Below are 26,782 nucleotides of genomic sequence, written 5' to 3'. Positions count from 1 at the left end.
TAATCTTTGACTAGACCTCTGTTCTCCATTTTACCTTGTAGAATGGAAAAATTAGTACATTAAATAAGTTTTTTCCTGAATATATAATAATTATCTTAAGCATATTTAAAATTTCTTTTTTCTTTTAAAGAGACACTAATACATTTTTTAATTGATAATTCAGTTTTATAGTTACCTGACAGTGTTCATCTTCCAGATGTCCAGGTGCTTTTACATGTTGCTTAATTTAATTTCCCATAGAGTTCATAGATTTTCTTTATTTTGATTCAGGATTACCAGGATAAAAATGTTACTAATAAAAAAATTTTAATAGTAATTGACATGTGTCACTGCAAAGATTTATTTTCTTTCACTAATTATATGTACATTATTGAACTGATTGATTCTGATCAGTGTTTTCATGTATTTATTTTGAATTTTTTAAAAAAGCTTAGTCTAATATATTTAGTTTAAACCTTAAGACCATAAATGCAGCTACCTGGTTGCCTAAGTAGTTTTTGTTTTATTAAAATGTTTTTTAAAGAAATAGGTGTACAGCATATATGTTGTTTTTCTCCTGTTGTGAAATACTTTGCTGTAAAACTTACAGCTATGTGTACACACATTGACAACCCTTCTGTGCTAATTAGAAACTATTTAAATAAGCACAGTTACATCTGTCCTGCATTTAGTTTGAATAATATATTCTAATAAGTAGTTTTGATTTTCCTTTTATTTATATCTCTTTCATACTTACTATAAGGGGAAAAAGCCTCTTCTGACATGTACTGCTCTTGCCTTTTAATAAAACTAGCAATTTTTTCCTGTTAAAAATATTTGGGCCAGAAATTCCCCCCTCTTTTAGTAACAGTAACAACAATAACAAAAGAAATGTATAATCTTAACATTTAACTTTTCAGAGGGTATAAGGAAATAATTTTGCCTGAAATTATGGCCATGACTGTAGTAAGTTGCTTTATATTCATTACAGTGATAATCATTAAGTGGAAGTTGATAATGCCATTAAGTCTGAGACTTATACCTGTGGGCAATTATGCATGTGTCAGACACTCATTTTCTATTCTAGATTTAAAGAAATAAAAATGGTAATTTGGGACATTAGAAACATAAATACTAATTATCCATTATTTTAATAAGCAGACTTCTTTTGACATTAATGAAAGGTTTACTTACAGAAAGAGACTTGTGGATGGTCAGAAACCACTGAAACAGATTTTACTAATTCTACTAGGGTAGATTGGGAATGGAAAAACTGAATGTGTCTTGTTAAGTATTATTCCCTTAAGATTATATACTGTCACCAAGTTGAAAGTTTATTTTAATAATGTCATTTTGACAATATTACATCAAGTGATATTTTAAATGACATTAAATGTACTTTGACAACTAATTTTTGTTAAATATCTAATGATTAAAGTCTGCTGTATTAGTTGGGAAATTAAGTTCAATATTCACACTGGAAAATATCTGTGTATACTGTATTTAAATTCTAGAAGAAAAAAGTTAATGAAATCATATTTCATTTAGATTTTTTTTTTGTATTCTCTAGAACTAGTTATCACTTAGTTGCTTAGAATGAAATAGGTCATCTCCTTTTCCCCAACTACTCAGTTTAGGTTCTAACAATTAGTGATATATTTCATTTTTTGGAAGTTGGGGAAAAGGAGATGAGATAATTCATTTGCCTGTACTCACTTGTTCCACCTGTTGCTACCCAAGTCAATGTCTACATTTTTAGTTAAATTGTTTTCTAATTCAGAATTGTCTATGATAAAAATAGCTCTCATTGAATTTTAAGTATATAAGTGGCACTGTGTTAAGAATTTAGTATCTATTATCCCATTTGTTGCAGTTTAATGAGGTAATATGATCCTCATTTTACTGATGAAGAAGCCAAGACTCCAAGAGATATGTAAAGACAAGTGAAATAAGTAGTAGAGTCATATCTGTGTATCTGTTTCATTAATTCAACTCATATTAAATGCCTGTTACCTTGTGGCAAATACTAGGCCTGGTACCAGGATGCACGAATAATAAAGCTAATGCTCCCTGTGCTTGGAACATAGAGTTAATTAATAATAGTAGTAGTAATAATAGAGTTATTAACCATAATAATAACATAGACACTTATATTGCATTTTTTGTGTATGTCAAACATTACTTTGAGCAATTTTTATATGTTTATTTACTTAATCCTCTTCACAGTCTTATACAGCAGGTATCATTATTATCCCCATTTTCAGATAAGGAAACTGAGGTAAAGAGAGGTTAAGAAACTTGTCTAAAGTCATACATTGTGTGTCTATGTTAGGAATGTGGTTCAAATCCAAGCAGTCTGATTGCAGTGTCTGTGATCATAACCACTACCCTTTGCCTCATCTAACAGTAAAGATAGATGATGTAAAAATAAATACACATGTCATAAGAGTTTTAAAAGAGGAAACAAGATTTAGTGGGGAACACACGAGTGAGTCTTTGTTTCTTCTGGCACAGGCTCAAATAAGGTATTCCTGAGGATGAGGCATTTTAGTTGCAATCTGAAAGATGATTATATGAGTAAGTTAGGTCAAGGAGAAGGAGTAAAGGGGATAATGGATATTAATAGCATTTGCAGAGGCTCTGAGAAAATCACATTAGAATGACTAGAAGAATTCCAGTATGACTGGGGTGTGCTGTGGCTTCAAGAGATAGGTAGAGTCTGTATTGAGAAGGAAGGACCTTTTGAACTTGATAGGAAGTTAGTGAAGAATTAAAAACAGGACATATGGCCTGATCTCATTTGTTCTGAATAGAATATGAAGAATTGACTAGAGACTAAATCACTTAGGAGGTTCTCCTTAAAATTCTATCTCCAGTAAGGATTTTAACCTGATGATAGAGATAAGGTAGAAATGTGAAGAGAGTCAAGAAATATTTAGAATGTAGAGTATACAGGATTTGATGAATGAGGCAAATAATTGAAGAGGAGTCCAGAGTATAAACTGAAGTAACAACTCCAGAATTTCTATTTGGGAGATGGTTTAGCAGTGAAAACCTGTTTGGAGGGAGAAGGGTGAGGGTGTGTCTTAAACCTGCTTTAAGTATTACAGAGCATGAGGCCAGGAGAAGAGAATTTTCAAATACAAGAGAGTTGTCTGCTTGCTGCTGAGAGGTCAAGTGTAGATGAGTTCTAAAAATTCTCCCACTAGATTAGTAAGTTCAGAGGTGGTCAGTCTCATTAGAGCAGTTTCACTGGATTGATAGAGGGCAGATTTAGGAGAAAAAGTGGAGATGAGAAATAAGAAAAGTACTTCAAAACAATAAGCAAGGAGAATGGTAGCTGGAGGGGAAAGTGGTTTTAGAGAGAGTTCTTCTAAGTTGTTCATTTTCATTTTCATCTGGAAGTCGCATTTTACCGTGCTAAGTAATCTGATCAATCAGAGGGACAGACAGATTTGATTTTTTTTTTAATAGAATATAGCTGAGGAAAGAGTCATGAAAAGAAAAACACTGGATGAGAATTTTGGTAGGGTTTATGTGCCACATGGGATATGCATTTTTAGTTATTTTCTTACTATCTGTTCTCCCTCAAAACTGAAAGTGAAATAGAAATAGAAGACTTTTATGAACAGAGGGATATAAGACTTGACAGTTCTGGAGTACAGGGAAAGAAAGCCTATGTCGCATAGATAAAATGACAACTGTATTTCAGTCCATAAATTTTAAATATCAGAGGGAAAATGGAACCAGGCATAGTCTGATTCTATATGTATCCCAACCCCATGTTTTAAGTTTAAATCACTTTTGTGTTATGTCATGAAAAAAGTGTATTGGATTAAAATGATCGTTATTGATACACAGGTGGATTTTGATTGTCAGAAGTAAAATTTGACTAGAATATTATTTCCAAAAGATTATATAGGAGAGATTTCCTAGTAAATATTAGTGTTAAAGTTATACTTTGTTTTTGGCTTTCATAAAATAGTTCATTTCTATATAAAGTCAGATTACACTAGTGAGAACATTGAGTTTCAAAAGAAGAGCCTTGCCTCACAGTCATCTATGTGGTGGATAGTAGTTCCCTGTTTAGAATCTACTCCTAGAAACAATTTCTCCACTTTGAATCAGGGTCAGAGTATGCCTCCTTATACAGATGATTGGAAGACTTGGATATCCAGTAGTCTTGAGTTATGCGGAAAAGTTATAGGTTCCTGACATTTACAAATGGAAATTTTACCTTGGCCTAGAAATTATACTTCAGATGTTTGCCCTTTCTATGTATGTCAGGCAAGTTGGGGGTACAAAATTTGTGGAGATAGTTGAGCTTAATTATTGATGTATCAATATTATTTCAGAGGATTTCATCATACATTTTGTTTCCTTATAAATTGATTTTTATTTTAAACATTGGGCATAACAAAAGGGAAAATATTGACGAGTTCTTTGTGTAATAGAAAATCCCTGAGGCAAAGAATAAATTATTTCTACATGATCCATAACTTATCTCAGCTACTATACATGATTAATGGTGGAAGATTGTACAGTTAGAATAGTGACCTAGCAGAGAGAAAATGTTGGGCATAGTGGTTCTGAACTAATTATTGTGGTGATATTCTACTTAGTTATCATCACTTTGATAACTTTGTTTAAATTTATACATAGGATAGGTCTCCAGGGACATCCTAGCTAAAAGACCAAACAATATTTAGATGATATACAAATCTAGTTACCAAGATAGCATATTTTGTTATCTACTTTGAGCATGTTTTTTTTTAGAGCCACAAATGATTATAGTCAAAATGCACAGACTGAATGATTTGAAAACGTGTATTAAACAACAACAACAAAAGTTTATTTGTGGTTATTACTGTGAAAGGCTTGGAAACTACCTAATTAAGTAAAGGTCAAAGAAGTTCCTTTCAAATTATATTCCAGCCCATTCTATAATTTTTTTTCTGAGCCAGTGCATTAATCTGCAAAGGGCTCTTTTATTTTAAATTTGCTTTCTAGAATCTCATGTTACTGACTATTCACTTCTAACTCCAAAGAATGAAATCTTTTACAGTATATTGTCTTGATTTTTATGTTTTTATGACTGTGCTTCTGAAGCATATGTTTGAATGGGTGGTAGTTTGCCTGGGTAGAGATCACTCTAAGCTACTAACATCGTCTGTTGTTCTTGATAATTGAAATCAAAGCAATATGTATGGCTGCCTTAGCAGGTTGAACAAATTTAAAGTGCTTTTTTCCCCTCACACTGTCCTTGTGCTAAGTGCACCACAATTTTATTGACAGTTTAATCTCTCAGTGCCCTGGAAAAGATACAGGATAGTTTTCCAATAGTCTGATGCCAAAGTGACAGTTTGCATTACCAGAACTTTGTCAGAGTTGCTGATATGAAATATATATCTTTTTTGAGAAATAATACTGACAGTTGATATTTCTTAATTAAAATATGTGTTGAAGGAATCTTATTTTCTACTTAGTATTCAAATTTTTTCCAAGATAGTATAGCAAGTAAGAACTTCATATAGAAAGAAACTTAGAGAAAAAGAATCTACCACATTATTATCAGTTTCATCATCTATAAAATGGAGATAAAAGTATGTGCTCCAAAGGTTATACATATCCTGGGACATGGTAATGTTCAACAAACTTTAGTTACTGTTATGATGGTGCATTCTACGTAGTCGTTGGATTTGATTAAGTTCTCAACCCTAAGACTCCTCCTAAATTAAAATCTCTACTTTTTAAGCAAAATATTTCAGTAATATATTTCTAAGCAAGCATACAAATAATGCAATTTTTAGGATGTATTTGCTGATCTAGATTCTAACACACAGGACAAGTTATTGAAAATTAAAGTGGTTACAAGTGTTTTTTCAAATAAGATAATAAAATTTAATTTCTTGGTTCTTTAGATTTTTATAGACCTTTTTAGCTTAAAATATGCACTTTATTGGAAACTGTTTATTAACTTATCTACATTTCTGAGAAAATTCAATCTGATAGGTTGTATACATCAAGAAGAGGAGTATTAAATTAGGAAGACTAGAATGAACAAGGCTAGGAAATAAATTTTTAGATTTCAGATATATACTTGCATCAGTGCTTCAGTTGAAGAAACCAGGTTCTGTGTTGTGCAGTGTTTCTGCCTGAGATGTAATTTATATTTAACGCTACAAAGAGAGAACTGAACTAGATGGGGGCAGGGGGTGGTCTGAAGTATTTGTAACTAACAGATATAATGATGAGCCCATTTTACTCCAGGCTGATGACTTCATTGACAGTTTAAATGAACAAATTCTGTCAACTGTAGTCATTTTGTAAATTAAATGAGTACTGCTGTGCTTTGCATGAATTTTTATAATGTGTGGGTTATATTACAGAGAGATTAAATAATAACTTGGTAATAGGTAACCTCGGAAGAAAGTATTAATTCACACTGATCATCTTAAGGATACTTCTTGCTTTTGGAGGTTGGAGGTGGTCTTGGAAGTTGGTAGATATTTTCTACACCATTTGGACCTCTCAACAGCTAGCTCTTTGTCTACTATATTCCTTTAGTCATAGCATGCAAATATCTATAGCTGCCTCTAATTTTACTCAAAAAGGAAGTTTTGATAAAGCATTTAAATGGCTTCTTTTTTTAAACTTTTTTTAATTGAAGGATAATTTCTTTATGGTATTACATTGGTTTCTACCAAACATCAACATGAATCAGTAAATGGCTTCTTTTTAAAAAAATTTTGTATTGTAGCATAGTTGAATTTACAGTGTTGTGCTGTTAAATGTCTTCTTAAAACTTATGCTCCTATTAACCAAAGCAGGCCTAAGAAATTCAGTCCTACAATTCTCTCACACCTGCTTTCCCCCCCTATTCCTTCTTTACTTTAAAAGAAAAGTAATAGCAAAGCAGTTTACAAAATGTTTGAGAGATAATGAAAAACATAGCCCCAACTCTACCTCTTAACTAACCTCTTACTCTTATCATTCAGCCTTTTGGCTGTCATCACCAATTCCATATCTTAAGAATGACTGTGGTTTTGGCATTAGTGGGATAGAAATTTCAGCAACATAACTAAAGAATAAGGGAAAACTCTATGTGGACAAATGACTAACAGCAAATATGTCAAAGGTTGTCAAGGATAGGACAGATGCTTTAAAAGTGCCATTTGGAAATCCCTGGGTGTCCAGTGGTTAGGACTGTGGCTTTCACTGCCAAGAGTGCAAGTTCTGTCCCTGGTCAGGGAACTAAGATCCTGCAAGCCTCATGATGTGGACCTAAAAAAAGTCCTGTTCTTGATAATTTTACATAAGCTCAAGATAGGTTAATTTGGTTATTTTATAAGAGAGCCATTTGGTAAAATACCTCCTCTAAAACACTGAATTATCATATCTTTGAAAGTTGTAATGGATGGTTAATTTTTTTTTCTTAGCAGCTGTTTATATCAAGGACATAGTCAACAGAAGTAGTACGGAAACAGAATGAATACAATTTGGTAGGCCAGCTTTATAACTGATTCAAACTTTTACTTTCAAAAAGCAATTAATATTATAGAAGAGGATGTCACATGAGTTAGAAGTGAAGATGTAAGAACTGATAATCCTGAATTTTATCAGCTTGGCTTCTCCTCTCTTGGAGAGAATCCTTTTTCCTTTCTGCTACTGTTCTGTATTCTTAAGTCCTGTTAGTTGTCCTCTCACAGGATAAAAGCTAGAGCAGAGTTTCTGTCAGGTTCTCTTTTAGTAAGTGCTCTAGCATGTTCAAAAGGAATGCAGAAAGATACGAGTTCTTTATTGCAATAAAAAGTGGGCCCAATAACCAAAAATCTTGAGTAATTTTGATTTCATTAAGTTGTTACTGCTTATGTTGATACTGTTTTCATGACAGAAAGCTTCTTTTTAGTACCATCAGGTACTGTATCAAGTGCTTGAAATAGTATCCAGAAAATAAGTATTGTTACAGATGAGTTTTCTTTCTGCAAGGAACTGGCAGAAATATTACATGTTTGGTTATATAGCAGTTTTTATTCTGTATATACATTTTAATGTCCCCCCAAGCTGTTATTCATCATAAAATGAAAAATTTATAAAGCCCTGTTCAAATTTGTCTTTGAATATCTGAGTACTCCTTTTGGAGAGGAGGGAAGAGGTGGCTTTAAAGTGATTTGTATTGATTTCTGAGTTTCTTAATTTTTATTTACCATTTTATAAAGATTTTGTATGTTGAGATAGACATGTATTATGAGTATCAGCTATGGACTCAAGATGGAGTTGCCTCCCATAATTTAGAAAACAAATTTCTTTCAAGATTAGTTGGGGGGGAGAATGGAATATATCAAAAGGTATGATCTTATAACAGAGTTTTAGAAAATAACTAAATTTTTCTCCCCCCTCCTTCCCAATAGAGTACAGGCTGTAATCCCTCCCTAGATTGTAAGTCTATGAATTTGAAAGAACAAAGAATTTGATAGCAGTTAATTGCAGCAAAATTTTTACTAAACAGCTTCTTTTGGAGCCCTTGCATCTTCTCAGAATTTCTGAAGGAGCCAATGATAATTATTCTTAATACTCTAGCAACTGAAGGAAAAAAGTCCTGAGAATTCCATTAAATAAAAATACCAGTTTATAAAGTATGTCATTTCATGTTAATGTTCTTTGATTCCCTAACAACTAAATATGGTTCTCAAATGTGTGTGATTTTCATCTGAATCAAAGGGAGTCATGTTGCAAAGCTAGAATTTGATTCAATGCCACTTTGAAATATAGAGTATTTCTATAACACTTGCTTTTGAACTTTAAGTGAGAACCATAACAGATGTGAGAAAGAGTTATGACAAGGACAGCCTAATTTAAGTTTTAGAAATTTTAGGAAATGTCATCTTTTTATTGATTTCAGAGACTTTTTTCAAATGTTTTAAACACAATTTTCAGATAACAATAATGAAAAGCTGAGCCCCAAACCAGGGACAGGTGAACCAGTTTTAAGTTTGCACTACAGCACAGAAGGAACAACTACAAGCACAATAAAACTGAACTTTACAGATGAATGGTAAGTTAATGTTTTTGTAAAGATGTTTTTAGCCATTTTGTAGGATTGTATTAGATATTATTTTCAACAGTTCATCTTTGTTTTGCAATAATGTATTGGTTCTCAAACTTTAGCATGCTTCAGGATCACTTGGAAAGCTTCTTAAAACACAGATTACTAGACCCCACTCTCAAGAGTTTGAGGTGGAGTCAGAGAATTTGCATTTCTAAAAAATTACCAGGTGATACTGATATTGCTGGTCCTGGGATATTTTTCTGATAGAAAATGCAAAAGATGCTCAATCACCAGTATACTAATAGTGCAAAAATTAATAAGCCTAACAATTTGGAGGTTTTTGCAGGCTTGGTCCAATGTAAAAGATGTATGTTTATGTGTATATACATATATATTTTTGGTTTGACATTATTTTAATGATACTGAATATATTTAATTCTCCCCATAGAGTTAACTTTATAATAAATATTCCCATATTACTACTTAGTTTTCATAAGTATTATTTTGTCAGCTAATAGAATCCATCAAAAGGATGTACCATAGTTTTACTTATCCATTTCCTTTTAGTTAGGCAGTGAAGTTACTTATTTTTACCAAATAAGACTATGAATATCTTTGTTTACAAGCTTTTTTTCTACTTTTAAGGTGATTGATTTGGGGTACTTTTTCCAGAAATAAAACTGTATCTAGATTAAAAGATATTGAAAAATTATTTTCAAAAGGATCATCTGTCATTACATTTCTCCCAACAGCATATGAAAGTACATGTTTTGCTGTCTCCAGGCCAGTATTCAATATCAGTATATTCATTTATTTGTAACTTACGTATTTGATTTTTCAATAATTTTTATTTAGTTTATTACTAGGAGTTTGAACTTCAGTGGTGGTATAGATTCTTTTGGATGGCATTTCTGATTATATTTATTACTCATTAATCTAGTTAAATATGATAGTTAAAAAATTAATCTAGTTAAATATGATAGTTAAAAAATTAGCTAAATTCTTTGCCACTGTCTCATTGCCTTTATCATGAGAGACAGCATCCAAAATACTATATTTAAATTTATTATTGTTATTATGTAAATTAATATATAGGCAACATAATCTTTCTTAACATAATTAATTATATATTAATATAATTATATGTGATTAATATATGGTGGTTATGTTAATCATTTAATAACCAATATATTAATTATTCTAGATAATTGATATATTAAATTGTACATTATTATATATTATATGTTAGTATAATATATAATGTATATAAATGATATATAATATAGTTATATATTGTTTATTAATATATAATTAATTATATGTTGATATATGATAATTATTGTAATTCACAGGTTTCCATTTGTGTTTCTGTGTGTTTTTTAATATTAAAATCTTTGATTAAATAGCATTTTCATTTATTATTATTGAATACCTTCTGTGTTTCAAAGCCCGCTCTAGACTTTGGGAATACACTGATGAAAAAAATAGACAAAAAATATCCCTGCCCTATTTGAGCTTATTCTCTAGGTATGGGAAGCAGATGATAAACATAATAAATAAATGATTTGTATAGCAAAAGCCTATTAAATGGTATTAAGTGCTGTGGAAGAAAATAGACCAGGTAAAGATGATTGGAAAACCCCAGGAAAGGGTAGGCATCATTGAGAAGATGACATTTGGGCAGTTTAAAGGGTAAGGAGGAGTGAGCTATGCATATCTGGGGGAAGAGCATTCTATGCAGAGAGAAAGCCAGTACAATGGCGCAGAAGTAGGAGCAGTCTTAGTATGTTCAAAGATCTTAAAAAGAAAACAAAACAAAACAGTGTAGCTGGAGTGGAGTGACCAAAGGAGAGAGTAGGCCAGTATCTATTATAGATAAGGTCAGCCAGGGAAGTGAGAAGGGTCTTAAAAGGAAAAAGTGTATCTCTGGCTGTGTAGATCTGGTTGTGTAGAGAATAGGCCTTGGGTTGGCAACCCACTCCAGTGTTCTTGCCTGGAGAATCCCAGGGGCGGGGGAGCCTGGTGGGCTGCCGTCTATGGGGTTGCACAGAGTCGGATATGACTGAAGCGATTTAGCAGCAGCAGCAGCAGCAGCAGCAGAAACCGAAAGACCAGTTAAAAGGCTTTGGCAGTAAGCAAGGTGAGAGGTGTTGTTCAGTCGCTTAGTTGTGTCCAGCTCTTTGCGACCCTGTGGACTGCAGCACGCTAGGCTGAGGTGTGTCTTGGACCAGGATGGGAGCAGTGGAGGTAGTAAGAAGAGATTGGATTCTAGATGTATATTTGAAGGCATGGTCAATAGAATTTCTTTATGATCTCTACTGTTTGACCTCAGCTTTTAAAAATTATGATATCCCTGGCTCTTTTTCTTAGTATATAATTTAAGATCACAAAAGATTATCATATTTATTCTCAAGTCTTTTCTCATGTTTCTGTACAGAAGGGACTGATTTCTTATCAAGAATCTCATCTGAGCATATTTTAACCAAACATCTTTAGTCCCACTCTTCTTTTGAATGGTACTTTTTCTTCTTTGAAAACTAACCATGAATTATATTCTCTTATTTACTAGTTTCTTATTTCTTTAGCAAAAAAGTAGGTAGCCTTTTTTTCTGGTTATAAAAGTATTCTGTATTCATTATAAAAAAGATTTTTAAAACGCAGTCTTTTTCATCTATGCCGGTATGATGTCTTGCTTTTATTTTAGTTTCTTTGATGACAGGAAGGCAATAGAGTACACAGACAAATAGTTGAGATTCTGAACCTGACTAGCTGTCGGACCTTTGTAAATACCAGTTTTTTCATCTGAAAATGGGAATATTTAATACAACCTTCCTTAGGGTTTATTGGGAAGATTTAATGAGACCATGCAGAAAAGGTACATAGCACTTAGCTCGTTGACTGGCACACGATAAGCTTTAAATAATTGTTAGCTACAATTGTCATCTTTTATAAATTGCCTTTCATATCCTTGGCCCAGTTTTTTACTGTGGTGTTTATGTTTTTCTTACTGACTTATAGGAGCTATATAGAATTAAGTGAGGATAATATCATTCGTCTTTCATTTGTTGCAGATATTTTCCCCAGTTTATTGTTTGTCTTTAAGTGCTTACGGTAGTTTCACTTTATGGTTTCAGCTTGTGAGCTAATTAATGCTCCTTGTCCTTCTCAGAATTAGAGGAAGATTTCTTCTTGATTTCCTTTTATAGTTCTGTGCTTTTATATTAAAAATATGTTTAATCTTTTTATAGTTTATTTTACCATAAAGTATGATGTAGGGCTTATACCTCAATTTTTCCACATGGCTTTTCCTTTTTCCCAGTACCTTTTATTGAACAATCTAGTCAGTCATTTATCTATAATTTTAAAATACCATATTCACACATGCTAAATGTATTTACTTGATTACTTGTCTTTTCCACTAACGGCTCTGTATTCCTACATCAGTGCCCTATCATAACTTCTACACTGAGCATTCTATTTAAGCCTGCATCATAACTTTCTCAATGGGGGGAAAAAAAAGATGTATATATCACATTGGCTTATCTTTATCAGAATTGCTATACCTAACTTTTTGGTTATAAAGAAATACATGGTCATTGCAAAAGAAATAAGAATCTTAAAGAAAAGTTGAAAAAAAAATTACAGTAACCCAACTGAGATGACAGTTAACATTGGTGTCATCTTTCTGATATTTTTCTGATAAATATCCTTTCTGATCTTTTCCTCTGTGTATATACCCATGTAGATACGCATTTTTCTTAAAAATATACATGGATGCCATTAAAAAAAAATTAAATTGACTTCCATAATTAGCCAAAAAAAAAGCTTTTGTAAAATTTTGACAAACATTCCATGATAATTTTTATTGTTTATTGAGTCACTGCTATTTGTCTATAATTAACGTTTTTTAAGTTGTTGTAGCCGTTCAGTTTTTTCTTGTTCACATCTTTACTAAATTTAAGAAATTGTTCCATTTTTCTGAATTTAATTTTAACCTTAATAAGATTGTTATACATTTTCTTCTATTTTCTTTCCCACTCAATTCCCTTTTTACACATATGTCATGATTTGTCACAGAATGTTCATTGAAAATTATTTATTTAACTTGGTATGGTGTTCTGCTCTAGCCAGAAATTCTAACAGAATTATGGTTATCATCAGGTAGGTATTAAAACTAAAATAGAAAAACATTATTCTCTCCTTCTACAAAACTATGGTGTCGATCACTTGCCATATTTGAACAGCAATCTAGAACTGGCAGTGATCTACAAAGGGCAATTCAAAGACCAAAGAAACTTCCAGGCCTCTTTTCAAGTATCAATTTAAAAGTAGCCTAGAACAATAAAGTCTAAAAGGGTGTATGATCAAAGTTTGTAAAATCAGTAAGAATTTTAATATGGTGAAACATCTGTAGTGAGGACAAGAAGAGAGATTATGTAATTAAGTTAAAATTCAATAGAGAGACTTGTAAAAATATATACCAGATCGTAGGTGCATCAGTCAGTGAAGAATTTATATTTTTAAGTCTCTCTTTAATATTAAAAGTGGATTAGAATAATCACCTTGATTTTTTTTAAAGTGATGTTTCACAAGTACTGCTAATATAAATCTTGTGTTTTATTTGTATCCTGTATTTTTTTGATCAACTTCTCTAGTTGTAAAATATTATAGTCTGAATTTTTTGGATCAGTTTCTCTAGTTGTAAATTACAAAAATTATCCTAAAAGTTGACATTTATTAACTTCTTGGTGAAATAGCTTGTCTTGATTGTAGGAGCAGTACTGCCTCAAGTTCCAGAGGAAATGGGAGCCACTGCAAATCTGAGGATCAGGAGGAATCCTTGGTCCCACAGAGCCCAGTGCAACCACCAGAAGGAGAGAGTGAAGCAAGTAAGGTGATATTTTGTCCTGACAAAACCCAATGTTGGATGTTTGTTTACCTATTTTTCTGATACATCAGTGCTACAGTTTTGTTTTTTAACTTGTGCATCAGTAGTCCACTCACTGCTATTGATGAATTATCAATAGCAAACGCAAAAGATAGGGACCTTAAGCATTTAAGATGAGGCATCACAGGGAAGTGTAGTTTCCCTCTGTGGGTACAGTGGCCAGGATAGATGGTCATCATACTGACAGTACATTAGATATAAATGTTGGCTTGAGTTATCATTACCATTTTTATACCTAGCAGTGAAATCCAAAGTATCTATCTTGATTTTTTTCAAAGAATATAGGTTGTTTATGGAGGGAAAGAAAAAAGAGTTAAAATCTAAACACGTTATGAGTGAATCCTGTTTCATATAAGAAGAGCCATTTGGAGAATGTTTTTAGAACCCTTTCCTGGAATATTTTTATGTGATCATCATATGAAATTTACGGCTTAGTACAGCCTTAGAACACAGTAGATTTTCAGTACATATTTGATAAATGAATTCATGAATCGTTTTTCATTAAATGAATACATACTTCAGTGTAACAGAGCTAACAAGAATTAAATACATATAAGGAGAAGGCAACGGCACCCCACTCCAGTACTTTTGCCTAGAAAATCCCATGGACAGAGGAGCCTGGTAGGCTGCAGTCCATGGGGTCGCTAGAATCGGACACGACTGAGCGACTTCACTTTGACTTTTCACTTTCATGCATTGGAGAAGGGAATGGCAACCCACTCCAGTGTTCTTGCCTGGAGAATCCCACGGACTGGGAAGCCTGGCAGGCTGCCGCCTATGGGGTCACACAGAGTCAGATATGACTGAAGCGACTTAGCAGCAGCAAGATGACTATCTAGCAAGCAGATGTCCAATTAGGAACAAAAAAACCTGATCCTTCATAGGTCTATAGAATTAAATCCCAGAAATAAATATTTTCAGTAGCCAAATAGAATTTATGGTGAGGCTAACTTTACTCTTTGCTCATGATATTTCAAATTAGACCAAGTATATGACAAAAGGAAGAAAAATACTCAGTTTTTAAGTTTATATTCTTTGACATTTAGGGGAAAATAAAATCAAAATGAGGAATGTCAGTTGGGAGGAATAATCTCAAGCAGGATTCTTCACATAGAGTTCCTGAAGGTCCATGCATAGGCTTTGGGAAGAGGCAGTGGGCAGAAGTGATAAACAAATAGCGAATACCCAAATCTATTCCTGATAGTATTTTACTATTTTGTGGGTACAAACATAGTATTTGCATTATACTCTGGGGGAGTTTTTATCTGAGTGTCAGAGGTTTCTATGACCCTAAAAGGGTTAAGAACTGCTTATGTATAGGAAACCTAGAATATTAATTAAATTAGTGTTTATTTTCCTTAACAAAAAAAAGTTAGGAGTTAATGATAATTTGGTTTAATTCCCAGAAACTCCTGAAGAATCATCAGAGGATGTGACACTTCAGGAAGGTACATCTGCAGAAAGCACAGTTCAAAACCATATAGATACAGGTGAGTTGTTTTGTTCTCCTTAGATAATTCCTTCATATAGGAAAGCAAGAAGCCTTAATCTGTGTTAGTCTCTCCAGAGTTAGAGACCATTTCCAAATAGATGTATTGTGGAATTTTGTTCTTCATGTAGGGGAATTAGATTTATATTAGAAAATGTCTGAAGTTAGATTAAATAATTAGTGTTGCTGACATGACCAATTATTACTACTTTATTTTCTGACAGCACAATCAGATAAGTTTACTTCTGAGTCATTGGATTCTGGCTCAGGAGAAAGGAATGACTTCAATCTTGATAGCCCTTGTGGGGTTGCAGAAGAATCCACTTTGTCTGAAAAAGGCAAAGAACCAGGAACTTCAGATCAAACTAGCACTCCAAGTGCTTCCAGTACCAGCAATCCTGAGCCTCAGTCACAAACAGAAGCCATCGGGTCTTTGGCCCATGAGGAAACATTGACCAGGGACTCTGCTCTCCAGGACACAGATGACAGTGACGACGACCCAGTCCTGATCCCAGGTGCAAGGTATCGAGCAGGACCTGGTGATAGGTTGGTAAATTTTTAATTAACATGAACTATAAAAATATAATTCACAAGGCTTTATTTCTTTCTTTGAAGTTATGTAAAAGAGTTTCTCCGTTTTTGACAGTTACTTCCTATAAGCGTGTCTCAGGCATATAAACTCATAGAATTTTGTAAACTGTAAGTAATTTCACATAGTACATATTGCATTCTTTGAGCAAAAGAAGAAGATACAAAGAATTGCTGTTTATCTTCAGCACAAAGGCTTGGTCTTCAGTTTACAGATTCAGAGGAAGGAATATGGAGGATGGCCAACAGATTATTTACTGAGTTAGGGTTATCTTTAGTTGTCAGGTTGCCTCATAGAGATCTTGGCCTGTGTCAGTTTGGGGTTTTTTTAGCGTTTAGTTTTTCTGCTCTTCTCTTAACCCTGGATTAAGGTAGTGTGATAAAGTTCTCTTTTTGAGAACATTGTGTTTTTCTTTGACTTTTACTAAGTAACTCAGTTTCAGAAATGAAAAGTCATACCAAGTAACAAATATTTTAACTGCAGTAAAGAATTAAATTGCTTACATGTTCATAACTTTTTCCATTTTTGATTTTATGTGTTCATAAGGATATATTTTATTTTTTTAGTAGGTAAAGTAAATCTTTAAAGTATATTGTATTCCATACGTTCCTAAAACTATTTCTATAATTAGTGCCATCATAGCTCATTATAAGTTCTGTCCCATTCTAGGGAATCAGATTTTACCTTTAAAATCTTAGCTTTCACAGGCATGAAGAATTGTATCACATGTATTTATGCTCAATGTACTGCTGTTTATAAAATGTTCTGACATTTCTGTCAAGTGAAAAATACAATGAAAACATTAATTTACCATTAAAGAGTGGCAGTGTTATATAATGATCAAGAGCATAATGACTTGAATTCTGGTTTTATCATTTACTAGCTGTTTCCTCATTCAAATTACTTAGTATCTCTTAAAGGTTCGGTTTCCTTATCTATAAAATGAGATTATAATTGTTTAGAATTGTTGTCAGAATTTAGAAGAAAATCAGTCAAAGGACTTGTCTCACTTTGAAAGCACTAAATAAATGATAGGTATATTAAATAACCAAGACATTCCATGTAGCTACTTAGACTTTAAAAAGCAATTACAATAAGAATGGCTCTAGAGAGGACAAGCGAAATTCCTGAATATAGTAACTTGAAGTTCAGTTTAGCTGCCGTTTCTTAACTATGAAAAGATGGGTAAGTATCTGCCTTTAGTCATATTTGGTCAAAGTGTTTACTTTGCAGTGACTTTTAAACAACATTTTGTTGTCACCTAACACACATTAGTCTTCAGATTCTTAGTATATATTTTAGACAAGTAAAACTTAGTTTCATTTCTTTCCATACTCAGAGGGAGTCCCATAGAGTATTATTACCACTTGATGTATGCAAATAAGGTTGGCAGGCATGGCACAATTTGAAAATCAAACTGATGGTTTCTAAAACCTAGGATGGAGAGCCAGAGACTCTAACTATTTTATGCTTGTACATTTTTGGCTTTCAAATTATATAAGCAAACATATGTCCTTCATTTTTTATCTATACTTACATAGCTTAAATGATACTAAGGTCGTAATTGAAAATGAAATTTAAGTATACATTTCTAGTAAAATGTACCATGTCACTTACCAAGTCTGTTTGTTTAGATAGGAATTATATATTTTTGGTAAATATTAGACACTTGCAAAAAATAATAATTATTTAACATCTTGTATTCAGGCTAATTATATAACACTTCTACCTGGCCTGCATTGTAGATGAGGAAACTTGAGGTGCTAAGCAGAGATTTTGTATATTCTAGACCTAAGGAAATTTTTTTTTTTAACACGGTAGTATAACATGAATGAAAAAGGAGAATTTGTGGGGAGAATGGGTCCTAGAGAATGCAGAACATCTTGCAGCATATTGTCCTTACCTTGGATATCTTACTAGAAACTATATTATCTTTCTATTGAGTATTATCATTTACTTATCATTTTTGTAATACATGATTTATGTATTTTAGGGGTTCTCCTGAAGTTTAGACATGCCACAGAATTGGCACCTGATAGCTTCATTGACCCAAGAAACCCATTTGCTGAACTAGACTAGCAGAATCTTTTAGAGGAGAGATGATCAGGTTCAACAGCCTGAAAGTGACCCCACTTTGCGCATGTACTCTTAAATTTGTGCTCTCCTGGTTAGATCCAGATTTGAAACCACCTCTTGGTCTGTATTTGCTTCCCTGCTTTTTTTTTTTTAACTATTAATTAATATTCTGTATATTCAGTTTAGGTATTTAGCCTTTTTTGTCCTATATATTATTTAGTTTTTTGTCCTATATATTATTCTATAGGACATAGCAGTAAACTTACTTAAGAGTAATAGAAAGATAATAAAATTCTTCCTTTTGAGAAAATTAATTTATTGAAGAGGACAAGTATGCAAACCATTTATAAATAGAAAAAAGTTTTAATAAATATATGAAATTAGATACAATATTATATATATCAGTGTGTACACGTACATACACAAAGTTGTACATACTGAGATAATGCTGAGGTGATTAAAGTGGCTGTTTCATAATTACATCAGTTTTCCTTTGAAATTTGCATTATTCTTTCCTAGCTATTTACCAAAAAAATTTGCAAATGATGTAAGATTTTCCTTCTGACTTTTCTGTAAATAATTTTGATAATTCCTAACTTTCTGAGTACCAAATTGATTAAATTTTGAACTACCTATATAAAATATACTTTTTATTTCTGTACCTTTCTAAGGGCTCTTCATCCCTGGCCATTTATCTTACTTCCAGAATTTGGAGGAATGAGTATGTTGACTTTTTTGTTCTAAAGATAGGAAGTTTAAGAAATTTTACTTCTTAAGAACATGAAAAGAATCATTCACCAGCTTAAGAATAAGCATATGATTTTTGTTTGTGAGACTTTCTATTTCCAAGGGAATAAAGAATTCCAAAGCTCTGCTGTAAAAATCATACCATTTGGTTCTTAGAGTCTAAGTAAACATCTCACTTGGATGAAATGCCAAACTAAAAGGATGCATGTCCCCTCTTGCTGCCATTTGAGGAACCCAGTCAAGATTAGTTTAGTTAGGCCAGAGAGATGGTCCCAAAATTAAAAATGGTTAAAGAGTATATACTTAGCTTTGTACCTTAATTTGATGAAGAATTACATAGTGGATCTCATAAATTTTTTGCCACACATTTAATTTTTAAATGAAACCTAAAAAGTTTGTAGCTAAGCCATTTTTGACACGTTTAATGAAAATATCAAAACAGTTCTTTGCAATACAAAGTTACAATTTTTTAAATAAAGATTTGCATTCTTATAATTCGGTTAAATAAATATGACCCAGGTTTTCACTTTCGAGCTGAGATCAAGCATGAGAAGGAAATGTCTTAGAAAATAAAATGTTAGCCTTAACAACTAACATAGGTATTTTAAAATCTCTTCTTATTAAATACAGCTAGTCTCAGTCTAAATATAACTGGGACTGTCTATAGCAGAGGCCAGCAGACTTTTTCCTAAAAAGCTAAAGAGGAAATATTTTAGGCTTTACTGGCCAGGAGGCAAAGTGGAGGCTATTATGTAAGCACTTACATAACCATATAAGATGTAACCATTTATAAAAACCACTGGTCTCTTGTGGTTCATTACAAAAATAGGCAGCTGGTCAGATTTGGCCCAAGAGCCGTAGTTTGCTGATCCCTGCTTTATAGCAGATCAGTCTTATAGAAAGAAACCAAGCTATAGTATATGGTAAAATTCCTCTGTTGACAGACAACCAACGTTCAAAACAAATCTGTGAATTACCACGTTAGATCTCCTTTAACTTTGTTTATAGCAGGAACACAGAACATTAAATGGAAACTAAATTGAAGAAAGAAATAATCAAACATATCTACTTTCTAATATGGTTTAAAAAAATAAAGTAGTATGTACATCTCTTAGGGATTTTATGTATTGGATTTAGAGACATAAACAGGTGCTCTTTGAATGAAAGAAAAGTGGTTTTGTGTTTAGCGGTTTATTGTTTAGATGGTCTTCATGTAAACTGTTTTCAGCACACCAAATCCAACTTCTAGTAAATGATAGGATGGCCTGACAGTTCATCCTCTTGACAAACCCAAGAGGTTTTTACTCTCTAAAAAGAGATAAGCATCTAAGTAAGCTTTCTGAAGTTCTCAAAGAGTCTTGAATAGATTTTTATAGACTCAGTTAAGATGCTCTAAAATTTTTTATATAAAGATTAAAGATACCACTTTCTAAAAATATGTTTCTTATTTGCATAGAAATTCAGTTCTATTTACCTATTTTGGACTATGGAACATGGCCTTCTTGAAAGCCAAAATTCTTTGCATACTGTAAATTTGCTGTCATCTATTGAATCATCATCATAATCACTTTTTCAGTATTTCTAGTGATTCAAGTTTATTTTTTATTAAAATTTCAAAGAAAAAAATAATCATAGAGAAAGAACTGAACTCCTAGGGAGTTAAAAGCTCTGTTAATTCTTTACTTGCTTGTTATCCAGTCTTATGTTTAGGACAAATGAATCAGCTCAGGGCTTAATTATTTAGTTCCTAAAGAGCAGCTCAGCCCTGGGGAGCTAACGTAGGTGTTCCAGTGGATGGTATTGATAATATGACTCTGCAAGTTCCCTGCTTTCTGTAACAAGGTTAGGTTCTAATCTTTTTATAAGATAAAGGGATTAAGTACAATGTTTTCCTTCCAGTCTATCTTCAGTGAGCTACTTGTCTTTAATTTCCTCATATACATTTAGTTGAATGACATATTCTCACGTAATACCCTGAGTCACAAAGGGTAACAAAAGTATTTTAGATTTATATGATTAATGATAAAAGTAGTGGCCTTCATGCTTTAAGTATTTGGTTCTTTGAAGTGAAGCCTTTGTGAGTGACTTTAGTTATTGTGTTCCCTTCACTAGATTTAATATCAGAGGAACAACAATAGGTGATAGAATAATGAGGTAATTCAGTATGCTCCTTCATTATTTTACTCTATGATGAATATGCGAGGTCTTCTTTTTTCCACAGCTAACCACGTTTCCTATTAACAGTTAATACTTCTTTGAACTTAACTGAACTCTAAGTGCTAAGCATTATAAATGGGTTGCTTTTCAGAAACTATATTTAGCTGCATGCACTGCATGGGAATAGAATGAAAAGAAATTTCTTGTGTGCAGATGTAATTGATGTTCACTTCAAGTGTGTCATATGATAAAGTAACTGTAATCTGAAATTGTTGTTTAGTGGCTCGGTTGTGTCCTAATCTTTTGTGATCCCATGGACTGACTGCCAGGCTGCCCTGTCCATGGGATTTCCCAGGTAAGAATACTGAAGTAGGTTGCCATTTCCTTCTCCAAGGGATCTTCCCAACCCAGGGATGAACCCACATTTCCTGCAGGCAGATTCTTTACTGCTGAGCCACCAGGGAATCCCATGATCTAAAATGATGCACTTTAAATATTAGCTAATACTGCTGTGTGATACTAAATTACTGGATTGCATTCTTCAACAAAATACTCAAAGCAAGTAGCTAATATTAGCTAATTTGTTGAAGAATGCAATTTGTGTTTTTTTAAAAACTCAGTTGGGGTAGCATTTAGCAGCTTTTTTGCTTGAAATCAGTAACAAAAAATGGACTTCAATCTAAATCTCTTCATAGGTTTAAAATTCTGATTTTTTTTTTTTAAGAAAGGGACTTTCACATGAATAACTTAGTAACTTAGTATCACACATCAAGGGATAACAAGCCCTCAAAGACTTCTGTAGTTTGAAGACTAACAGGGGGATACATTTTAACATGGAAGTTAAAGTTTCAGCTCCATTGTTCATGTACCGAAAACCTGATATACTGACAAAATCAGTACTTATTCAGTTCAGTTCAGTTCATTCACTCAGTCGTGTCCGACTCTTTGCGACCCCACGAATAGCAGCACGCCAGGCCTCCCTGTCCATCACCAACTCCCGGAGTTCACTCAGACTCACGTCCATCGAGTCGGTGATGCCATACAGCCATCTCATCCTCTGTCGTCCCCTTCTCCTCTTGCCCCCAATCTCTCCCAGCATCAGAGTCTTTTCCAGTGAGTCAACTCTTCGCATGAGGTGGCCAAAGTACTGGAGTTTCAGCTTTAGCATCATTCCTTCCAAAGAAATCCCAGGGCTGATCTCCTTTAGGATGGACTGGTTGGATCTCCTTGCAGTCCAAGGGACTCTCAAGAGTCTTCTCCAACACCACAGTTCAAAAGCATCAATTCTTCGGCGCTCAGCTTTCTTCACAGTCCAGCTCTCACATCCATACATGACCAATGGAAAAACCATAGCCTTGACTAGACGGACCTTTGTTGGCAAAGTAATGTCTCTGCTTTTGAATATGCTATCTAGGTTAGTCATAACTTTCCTTCCAAGGAGTAAGTGTCTTTTAATTTCATGGCTGCAATCACCATCTGCAGTGATTTTGGAGCCCCCCAAAATGAAGTCTGACACTCTTTCCCCATCTATTTGCCATGAAGTGAGGGGACCAGATGCCATGATCTTAGTTTTCTGAATGTTGAGCTTTAAGCCAACTTTTTCACTTCCCTGTTTCACTTTCATCAAGAGGCTTTTTAGTTCCTCTTCTCTTTCTGCCATAAGGGTGGTATCATCTGCATATCGGAGGTTATTGATATTTCTCCCCGCAATCTTGGTGGTATCATCTGCATATCGGAGGTTATTGATATTTCTCCCGGCAATCTTGATTCCAGCTTGTACTTATTAGGTTGGTACAAAAGTAATTGTAGTTTCGAACCAAGAATTTTAAACATAACTAAGCTCAAACACATCTTTATTAATCAAAATGGGAACCATTACACCAAACACATTTTTGCCAACGAGAACTAAGTTTGTTCTTGTAGCATAAAAATTGTGCCTTGGAATTCGACAAACTCTGGTAAAGCATTTTCTGCCTCCTGCTGGTTGTGGAAGCACGTTGCCTACAAAAAGTTGTTGAGATGCTTGAAGTTCATAGTTGTTTGGTGAGAGGTCAGGTGAATATGGCAGATGAGGCAAAACTTCGTAGCCCAATTTATTCAACTTCTGAAGCATTGGTTGTGCATCATGCAGTCAGGCGTTGTTGTGGAGAATTGGACTCATTCTATTGACGAGTGCCGGCTGCAGGCATTGCAGTTTTCAGTGCATCTCATTGATTTGCTGAGCATACTTCTCAGATGCAATGATTTTCCAGGGATTCAGAAAGGTGTAGTGGATCAGACTGGCTGTAGGCCATCAAACAGCGACTGAGGCCTTTTTTTGGTGCAAGTTTGGATTTGGGAAGTGCTTTGGAGCTGCTGCTTTGTCCAGCCACTCGGCTGGTTGTCGCAGGTTGTTGTTTAAAGTCTACTTTTCATCACATGTCACAGTCTAATCAAGAAATGGTTTGTCGTTGTTGCATAGAATAAGAGAAGACAACACTTTAAAAGGACGGTTTTTAAGAAATTTTCAGTCACTTACCAAGGCAGCCACTTACCAAGCCTTTTCACCTTTCCAATTTGCTTCAAATGCCTAATGAGTGTAGAATGGTCAACACAGTTCTTCAGCAGCTTCTCACATAGTTTTTTAAGAGGATCACTTTGATGATGCTCTCAGTTAGTTGTTGTCAGCTTTCGACGGCTGGCCACTGCAGTCCTTATCTTTGGGTTTCATCTCCTTTGCAAAACTTCTTGAACCACTGCCGCTTTGTACTTTGGTTAGCAGTTCCTGGGCCAGAAGTGTTATTGATGTGGCAGGTTATCTCCGCTGCTATATGACATATTTTGAACTCGAATAAAAAAATCGTTTGAATTTGCTTTTTGTCTAACATCATTTCCCTAGTCTAAAATAAATAAAAAATCAACAGCAAGTAATAAGTTATTAGCAAAAAAACATAAAGTGAGACATGTTCATTAAAATGACGTGTAACATAACCCTACATAAGAATGTATTCCAATATCAAATGGCAAAGTTCAGTAGTGTAAAACCACAATTACTTTTGCACTAACCTAATAATTCTAGTGGCACACGTATGTTATTTGTCACATGTTTCTAAAACATAAAACATAATATATAGCAACCATAAGAAATGTAAAATTAGAGTTCCTGGTGGGGAATACAGAGTTGATGGAATAAGCCAAAAATATTTTAAGTATATAGAAATCCTTGGTTAAGTCCTATTCTTATGAGGAGCCTCATGTAAACATCTCAAAATTATTTTTACTTTTGTATTAGTGTTTCTAGGTTTTAACATAAAATATATATGAATGTGCTGCTGCTGCTACTAAGTCGCTTCAGTTGTGTCCGACTCTGTGCGACCCCATAGACGGCAGCCCACCAGGCTCCCCCATTCCTGGGATTCTCCAGGCAAGAACACTGAAGTGGGTTGCCATTTCCTTCCCCAATGCATGAAAGTGAAAAGTGAAAGTGAAGTCGCTCAGTCCTGTCCGACTCTTAGCGACCCCATGGACTGTAGCCCACCAGGCTTCTCCATCCATGGGATTTTCCAGGCAAGAGTACTAGAGTGGGGTGCCATTGCCTTCTCCGTATATGAATGTAACTTTTTGCAAATTATTCTATCAGTAGTTACTACTTTCTAATTGTATAATAGTAGAATAGATTTGTTTCAGGCCTGTTTGGTTTTCTGATTTATACCTTGAATCCTAAGCACTCAATCTGATTTTACAGGGAAGATTGCAACTTAAAAGTACCATGTCACTCTAAAAGCTAAAACGTTGGGTGGAGGGCACTCTGTGTTATGACTGTTGCCAAGAATTGCTTATACTCCCTACATCGGCCATATTCAGAGTATCTCCAAATGCACCTTATGTCTCCATGTCTTTACTTACTCTGTGCCCCTCTAATTGAAATGACCTCCTATTACCATCATCATCATCATCATGGCCATTTCATCTTTCAACATGCATCTTAAGCTGCTTTTTTTGAAACTTACCTTAGCATAATTCCAAGTAGGACTGAACATTTCTTCTGTATGCCTTTATATATATTATGCTACCTATAACACTTTATTGCATATGTGTATGTGTATGTTTCCCTGTGTAAGATGTAAGTTCATTTTAAGGCCAGCATACTACATGCATGCATACATAAATAAAAGTTGGCAAAGAAGATTATCTTTTTATCTAAATTCTAGCTACCGAACTTTTATTCATATTTCCCTAGATGATCTCGCTTATTGATTTTCTTCTGCTTCCTAAAATTTGAAATAAATGAAAATCTATAAGTTACTTTTTTAGGGGTCTGACAGCATTCCCACGCATTTGATTACTTGCTAGAAAGAACTGAGGGTAACTTTTAATCATGGCTATAGTTTATTATGAAGAGGGAAAAACACATCAGATAGAATCTAGAAGAATCCAGGCACAAGCTTCCAATGCTCTCCCACCCAGGATGGTCCATACAACGTGCTCCTTTTTCCAGCAGTAAAAGGCATCTGACGCTAGTGTAATGTTTCTTCCCAGAGAAGCCTGCTTAAGACTCAAAATCCACCAGTTTTATTGGAGGCAAGTCATATAGGCACCCTCTGCACCAAACCACAACCACCTGAGTTCCAGATCCTGAAGGAAAGTAGACGTTCACGATAAATCACATTATTTGTACAGACCATCTTGGCAACCAGGTACGTCAGGGTTCATTGTCCCAGGCAGGCAGGACAATGGAGGAAACATTATAAAGTCAAGTTCCCAGGCACCAGCCAAGGGCCAGCCTTGGAAACAGACCCTTCTAAAGATAGCAGCATTGGGCCTGCTATACTTTACTTTTATTTACTAATGCACTTTGAGGCAAAGAATTGAAACTTCCCCCCAACCCCCCTCCACACACATACCACAGACACAAGAGGAGTAGAAACAGCAAGATGCTCTCCAGCAACTCATCCATGTCTCTCATATCTGATACTTGTAAAAGATAGTGACTGAAATTCCAATCCAGAGACCTTTCTTATTGGTAACAATAAATCTATAAACAAGGGCTTTAAAGCACTTAAAAGTATCATTTTAAAAAAACACAAGTAGCATCTTTTCTAAATTTTTATTCATAGATTCATATGGCCATCAAACTTTTTTTTAGTTGATAATTTAAAGCTAAATTTGAGCTTAATTCTGAAAAATCCAAGACTCTAAATTTGGAGGTTCAAGCCAGTGAGGTTTTCTCTCTGAAAACCATTAAGTATATACGAGAAAAGTGTGTACATAGTAGACTTCATAGACTGGTATTTAGAGTTACAGTGAGGCATAAATAAGTGAAATTTAACTTATTTTTTTGTTATAGTATCATTTGCCTAGGAAAGTTTCCTTGGCATATACCATAACAACTTTGGATCTCATGCCAAAGTTTTATCAGTTTGGTTCAGTTCAGTCGCTCAGTCGTGTCTGACTCTTTGCCACCCCACGAATCGCAGCATGCCAGGCCTCCCTGTCCATCACCAACTCCCGGAGTTCACTCAGACTCACGTCCATCGAGTCAGTGATGCCATCCATCCATCTCATCCTCTGTCGTCCCCTTCTCCTCCTGCCCCCAATCCCTCCCACCATCAGCGTCTTTTCCAGTGAGTCCACTCTTCTCATGAGGTGGCCAAAGTACTGGAGTTTCAGCTTTAGCATCATTCCCTCCAGAGAAATCCCAGGGCTGATCTCCTTCAGAATGGACTGGTTGGATCTCCAGCTGCTCTGAAAATAGAGACATAAACGTAG

At 34.2% G+C, this 26,782-nt stretch overlaps 1 protein-coding gene across 9 annotated transcripts in view; it reads left to right on the top strand.

The window, feature by feature from the left end:
* The window catches only part of DCAF6 (DDB1 and CUL4 associated factor 6), a 181,645-nt gene that overhangs the window by 119,251 nt on the left and 35,612 nt on the right, over positions 1 to 26,782 (top strand). For 5 of the 9 annotated variants that reach the window (XM_059884582.1, XM_005203396.5, XM_005203395.5 and 2 more), the window contains 5 exons: positions 8,917 to 9,034; positions 13,802 to 13,917; positions 15,383 to 15,466; positions 15,690 to 16,011; positions 20,990 to 21,031. In XM_059884582.1, coding sequence (XP_059740565.1) covers positions 8,917 to 9,034; positions 13,802 to 13,917; positions 15,383 to 15,466; positions 15,690 to 16,011; positions 20,990 to 21,031 — 682 coding nt within the window. The remainder of the gene's footprint in view (positions 1 to 8,916; positions 9,035 to 13,801; positions 13,918 to 15,382; positions 15,467 to 15,689; positions 16,012 to 20,989; positions 21,032 to 26,782) is intronic. The other 4 variants (XM_059884583.1, NM_001191229.1, XM_005203397.5 and 1 more) reach the window with 1 other exon arrangement.

This window comes from Bos taurus, chromosome 3 (genome assembly GCF_002263795.3).
Source record: "Bos taurus isolate L1 Dominette 01449 registration number 42190680 breed Hereford chromosome 3, ARS-UCD2.0, whole genome shotgun sequence".
NCBI lineage: Eukaryota > Metazoa > Chordata > Mammalia > Artiodactyla > Bovidae > Bos > Bos taurus.
Note: the sequence above shows the minus strand (reverse complement) of the source record. Positions and strands in the feature narration are given on the sequence as shown.